Raw genomic sequence first — 6,592 nt, 5'->3', positions numbered from 1 at the left:
ATAGACATATCTGATATTGGCAGAAAGCTTAAATTCTTGTTAATCTAACTGCACTGTCCAATTTACAGTAGATATTACAGTGAAAGAATACCATGCTTTTGTTTGAGGAGAGTGCAAAATTTTGAAAATGAAAAGTTATTAATAAACATTTGGGCAGTCTTCATACAAAATGTTGAACAGAAATGCAATGGTTCATTGGATCAGTCTAAACCTTTGCACATACACTGATGCCATCTAGTGGCCAAAATCTAAATTGCACCTGGGCTGGAATAATACATTGTGGCCTTTCTCTTGCATTTCAAAGACGATGGTACAAAAAAATACATAATGACGGTTAGTTCTTTCCTTGTATTATCTTTTACCAGATCTATTGTGTTATATTCTACTACATTTCTTTCACGTTTCCATAAAATTCAAAGTGTTTCCTTTCAAATGGTACCAAGAATATGCATATCCTTGCTTCAGTGCCTGAGCTACAGGCAGTTAGATTTGGGTATGACATTTAGGGCAGAAATTGAAAAGGAATGGTCCAATCCTTAAGAACTCTCATCTTTAATGGCTGTGATAAGAGAAAACTGAGGATGGCTCAACAGCATTGTAGTTACTCCACAATATTAACCTAAATGACAGAGTGAAAAGCTTGTACAGAATAAAAAGAACAAAATAAAAATGTGGCAAAGAAATTAACTTTATGTCCTGAATACAAAGCTTTATGTTTGGGGCAAATCCAACATAACACATCACTGAGAACAACTCTTCATATTTTCAAGCATGATGGTGGCTGCATCATGTTATGGGTATGCTTGTCATCGGCAAGGACTAGGGAGTTTTTCATAATAAAAAGAAAAGCTATAGCGATAAACACAGGCAAAATCCTAGAGGAAAACCTGTTTCAATCTGCTTTTCACCAGACACTGGGAGACAAATTCACGTTTCAGCAGGAAAATAACCTAAAACACAAGGCCAAATATACTCTGGAGCTGCTTACCAAGACGGTATTGAACGCTTGAGTGGCCTAGCTACAGTTTTGACTTAAATTGGCTTGAAAATCTATGGCAAGATTTGAAAATTGCTGTTTAGCAATGATCAACAACCAACTTGACGGAGCTTGCAGTATTAAAAAAAGTATAATGTGCAGATATTGTACAATCCAGGTGTGAAAATTCGAGACTTACCCAGAAAGACACATAGAATCACTTTTGGCAGCGATTACAGCTAATATGTACTGTACTGAATCAGGGGTGTGAATACTTGTTTAAATTAGATATTTCTGTATTTAATTTTCAATGAATTTGCAAAAATTTCTAAAACATGTTTTCACTTTGTCGTTATGGGGTATTTTATGTAGATGGATGAGAAAATGTTTGAATTCAGACTGTAACACAAGATAATGTGGAATAAGTCAAGGGGTATGAATAGTTTCTGAAGGCACTGTACAACTAAACAGTAGCTAAATGGAATGGATGTCCTGTAATGATTAAAACCATTGTGGGAAGTTAAGAGTTAATGCAAGAGGCATTCAGCCATGACATTGTAAACATTATTTTGGTTAGCTAACTTTAGCATAACTAGCTAGCTACTTCTGTACAAATTAGGAACTCACCACTCGAAAATCACAAAGAATTCAGTTTAAAAACATGCCTCTCTCAATATAATGTTAGAGGTTCCTCAACCCTAACAAGAAGTTTTACTTTTGGTTCTCTTTTCTTGACAGTTTTCCGGAAATGTCAGTCAAAAAATGGGATGGTGAACAGACAGATACAGTTTTAAAACACTGTATAGACTCAGTATAACCTTTACCAACTGACACCATTGAGGAGGAACTGAAAAGTACTGATGTTATGGAGAAAATGTATGCTAATGTTAGTGCTGAAACCGTAAAGGTTCTTCATGACCCCAACATTGAGACCCAGGACGTCACCTCCAGTGGTATGGCAGGAAGGCAACAATTTGGTAAGATTAAAAAACAACACTCACATCTTTCACAACCTGCTAAGCTGTACCACAGTAAGCTGTAAATCATGTCTTTGATCCTCAGCAAAGAGTAACCACCTCAAAGGTGCTGTAGTGTGTCTGGGGCTGCTGTGTGCTCTTTTACTGGCTGGGATCACAGGCCTTTGTGTCCACTGTGAGTTTACCCAGTTTTATATCATTGATAGTCATGTTGTTTTAGTGTGATTATTTTGGTCATTGCTTTTTATGTTTCTTTGCAGACAATAGAGTGGCAGGTGACTTTGAGGAGGAGCAGACTAAGCTATTGACAGAGACAGACCAGCTAAAGGGGGAGATAGATAACCTTCAAAAGAAATTATTGTTTATGGGTGAGTGAGTTATCCTTATCTGACCACACCATTTGGACTGGCTGGAATTCAGTCACACACACACCATAACAATCGCAATTATTATTGCCATTATTAGTGTTATTGGGTTCATGGGTTTACAAGTATAAAGTTGCTGCTTGAACATGTGTTCTCCTTTGCTCTTCAACAGAGCATCATTTTAAAATGGGATGGCGTCATTTTGGATCCAGTTTTTACCTCTTCTCCACTGTGGAGAAGACTTGGGAGCAGAGCAAACAGGACTGTGTAAGGAATGGAGCAGACCTGGTGATCATAGACAGCAGAGAGGAACAGGTGAGAAAGACAGAGAGAGACTGTCACGTCCTGACCATAGTAAGTGGTTATTTTCTATGGTAGAGTAGGTCAGGGCGTGACAGGGGGTGTTTGTCTATGTTTTGTATTTCTATGTTTAGTTTCTAGTTTTGTATTTCTATGTTGGTTTTGTTTGGTATGATCTCCAATTAGAGGCAGCTGGTAGTCGTTGTCTCTAATTGGAGGTCATATTTAAATTGATGTTTGTCCCACCTGTTTTTGTGGGTGATTATCTTTTGAGTAGTGTTTGTTTCTCTCTGCGTCACGGTTTGTTGTTTTTGTTAGTTCAAGTATTTTGTGTATTGCATTACGTTTCACAAATAAATAAAGATGTGGAACTACAAACACGCTGCATTTTGGCCCGATCCTTCAAACAGCCGTGACAGAGAGAGACAGAGAGAGACAGAGAGACAGACAGAGAGACAGACAGAGAGACAGACAGAGAGACAGACAGACAGAGAGGCAGAGAGAGAGAGAGAGTGAGAGAGAGAGAGAGAGAGAGAAGAAATGAGGAGAGATATTGAGGTAGGAGGAAAGGGAAAAGGAAGGGAAGAGGGGGGTAAAAGGAGGGGAGAAGAGAGAGGGAGGGGAGAGAAAAGGGGTAAATGGATAGTACTAGTAGCAGCAGTAGAAATGGTGTTGTTGTAGTTATTGGTAGGGCCAGCTGTTTTGGTGATTTTTTTTTTCTTTAACTGTTATTTCCAGCATTATCCACTAGGTTTGCTTCAGGTAAAAAAATGTCTTTAATCAATCAATCAATCAATCGCCTGGGAAGGCGTAGCTCTACACATTTTAATTGCACAAAGCCTATTATTTGGCAGGGAATATTATTTGTAGATCAGTAATTCTACACTACACGTCACTTCACTCAAGCTGATCCTCTCCAACAGACTTGGAAGTTGAAGCAAAACATTTGTCAATTATGAGCAGTTTAACAGGAGAGTCAATGAAACCAACCGTGGAAGTATGTTGTAGCGATTTCAGAGGGTAGCCCCAACCGAGACTCAACACTCAAGCTTGTGTCATTTAACATTTCCTAGGATTTTCTACCTGCAGCAACCCTAGTGGATAATGATGGAAATATCGATGAAAGAAAAAACCCAGAAAACAACTGGCCCTAGTTATTGATGAAGGATTCAGTGAGTTTTGTTGAAATGAAATGTCTGTGCCAATACTTTAGAATTTTATCAATGGATTCAATGGGATGTTCTGGATTGGTCTGTCTGACATAGAGACAGAGGGGTCATGGAAATGGGTGGATGGAACACCACTGACCATAGAGTAAGACATTTAAATATTCTAATGTCCCATAACTGTACTTCATTTAAAGCCACAGGCCTCAATTTCTTTACATTCCATTCCATTTACTTTGTGTTTGTAAACTGAGGGCTGGGTCTTGATTGGTTACAGGTACTGGAAGAGTGGAGAGCCTAACAGTTTTGGCGGTGAAGAGGACTGTGCTGAGAGAATGTTAATTTATTCTAACATAGAGCAGAGCTGGAATGATGTACCTTGTGGTAAACTGAAGTTAGGGATCTGTGAGAAAGTGGCTTATCCGTAACTCAAACTGCATATATAACTGCATTATTTTATAGGCTACATGAACCATCAAGTAATATACTCTATATGCTTTTATTTACAACTCCTGCTTGGACTATTGCATCAAATTATTAGATTATCATTTCAATTATAATTTTGATTAATTATATTTCCCCATTGTTTAAATAAATAAATAAATATATATATATATATCAATGCCTAATTAGCTTAGTACAACTGCTATTACCCTATAATAACCCCAAAATATGTTATTTTACTTTGTTTTGTTGTCATTTGAGTCCTTTTATATCTTATACCAAAAGTATGGATGTATGACTCCACCTTTTTCCAGGTTTCTAAATAAAAGAATAATACACACCTATGCCCATCTGAATCATTCCACGGTGTCACATACAATGCTTTCTTACACGTCTAAACTCTTTGAATCAAAACGTTTTAAAACAACCGGCAAATCCCTTACAGCAGGAGAATGGCCCTCCACCAGAGGAAACAGAGAAGAAGAGAAGGTTTCTCCCGTTCTGTTCCTACATTAGCTTAAATCATCAGTGTGGCTGTAGGGTTAGAAGCAACCGGGGGGGGGTGTGGACAATAATGAAGTGTGGAGCTAAGTAACTGTGGAGTCCCTGCCAAGGCCTAATTACACATTCATCCGCTGGCATATATCACAGTTACAGAATGTCAACAGGCTGCCATGACTCACAGCTGGCACTACAGGGTTTACAGATCAGCCCTGTGAGTGTGTGTGTGTTTATTTGTTTGCGTGTGTGTGTGTGTGTGTGTGTGTGTGTGTGTGTGTGTGTGTGTGTGTGTGTGTGTGTGTGTGTGTGTGTGTGTGTGTGTGTGTGTGTGTGTGTGTGTGTGTGCGTGCATGTGTTGTTCCTGGCCTGAGGATATGGCCCCTGAGTTTTGATGATGTACTAGTGGCTATGATACCCAGAGGTGGTAGAGGAAACACCACCCTGGTAGAATAACACACTATTACACATAGTCCCTGGTAGTGAAACGCATCAACACAGTAATACACTACCACAGGTCTCATACAGAGATTGCTTGACCCCTAGGAATATGGATAATGTACAGTAGGCTCTGATCTCTGCTATAGAGGGCCAATGGGGGAATAATGACATGGCCTCACTGCCCTGTCCTGTCTACTCTTGCAGAAACAGTACTGGAGGGCTCAGAAACAGATTCATTTTTCAATGGGAAGTCATATAATATTTTGAGAGAGAGAGAGAGAGAGAGAGAGATCATATCTGCATCTTGTAAAAGTCCAGATGGCTGATAAGTTCTATCCCCTTTCTGTAGACAGAGATATGGAGCTTATATTATGTAGACACAGATACAGTGCCTTTGGAAAGTATTCAGACCCCTTGACTTTTTCCACATTTTGTTACTTTACAGCCTCATTCTAACATTTATTAAATTGTTAGTTTCCCTCATCATTCTACACACACTACCCCATAGTGACAAAGCAAAAACTGTTGTTTAGACATTTTTTTCTAATTTATAAAAAATGTATCACTGAAATATGACATTTACATAAGTGTTCAGACCCGTTACTCAGTACTTTGTTGAAGCACTTTTGGCAGTAATTACAGCCTTGAGTCTTATTGGGTATGACGCTACAAGCTTGGCACACCTGTATTTGGGGAGTTTCTCCCATTCTTCTCTGCAGATCCTCTCAAGCTCTGTCAGGTTGGATGGGGAGCGATGCTGCATAGCTATTTTTAGTTCTCTCCAGAGAGGTTCGATTGGGTTCAAGTCCGAGCTCTGGCTGGGCCACTCAAGGACAATCAGAGACTAGTCCCAAAGCCACTCCTGCGTTGTCTTGGCTGTGTGCTTAGGGATGTTGTCCTGTTGGAAGGTGAAGCTTTGCCCCAGTCTGAGGTCCTGAGCGCTCTGGAGCAGGTTTTCATCAAGGATCTCTCTGTACTTTGTCCCTGCTGCTGAAACATTCTCACAGCATGATGCTGCCACCATCATGTGACGCTTGGCATTAAGGCCAAAGCGTTCAATCTTGGTTTCATCAGACCAGAGAATCTTGTTTCTCATGGTCTGAGAGTCTTTAGGTGCCTTTTTGCAAACTACAAGGGGGCTGTGATGTCGCTTTTACTAAGGAGTGGCTTCCATAAAGGCCTGATTGGTGGAGTGCTGCAGAGATGGTTGTCCTTCTGGAAGGTTCTCCCATCTCCTCAGAGGATCTCTAGACCTCTGTCAGAGTGACCATTAGGTTCTTGGTCATCTCCCTGACCAAGGCCCTTCTCCCCCGATTGCTTAGTTTGGTCGGGCGGCCAGCTCTAGGAAGAGTCTTGGTGGTTCAAAACATCTTCCATTTGAAGGTTCTTGGGGACCTTTAAAGCTGCAGAAATGTGTTGATACCC

The 6,592-nt window shown here is 40.0% G+C and overlaps 1 protein-coding gene across 3 annotated transcripts; it reads left to right on the top strand.

The window, feature by feature from the left end:
* Positions 1–1,709: 1,709 nt before the first annotated feature.
* On the top strand, positions 1,710–4,572 carry LOC115152088 (CD209 antigen-like protein A). Of its 3 annotated transcripts, XM_029696597.1 has the most exons (6): positions 1,715–1,953; positions 2,039–2,128; positions 2,214–2,321; positions 2,491–2,633; positions 3,832–3,932; positions 4,062–4,572. In XM_029696597.1, exons 1-6 carry the CDS (start codon positions 1,842–1,844, stop codon positions 4,210–4,212), a joined length of 705 nt encoding a protein of 234 aa, XP_029552457.1. In that variant the 5' UTR covers positions 1,715–1,841; the 3' UTR covers positions 4,213–4,572. The 3 variants fall into 3 exon arrangements, with proteins under 3 accessions (XP_029552459.1, XP_029552458.1, XP_029552457.1); XM_029696599.1 differs by lacking the exons at positions 3,832–3,932; positions 4,062–4,572 and adding an exon at positions 3,692–3,806 and having other exon boundaries at positions 1,710–1,953; XM_029696598.1 differs by lacking the exon at positions 2,039–2,128 and having other exon boundaries at positions 1,712–1,953.
* Positions 4,573–6,592: the final 2,020 nt, after the last annotated feature.

The sequence above is a fragment of the Salmo trutta genome, chromosome 17, assembly GCF_901001165.1.
Source record: "Salmo trutta chromosome 17, fSalTru1.1, whole genome shotgun sequence".
Lineage (NCBI taxonomy): Eukaryota > Metazoa > Chordata > Actinopteri > Salmoniformes > Salmonidae > Salmo > Salmo trutta.
This window is presented reverse-complemented; position numbering and strand designations above follow the sequence as displayed.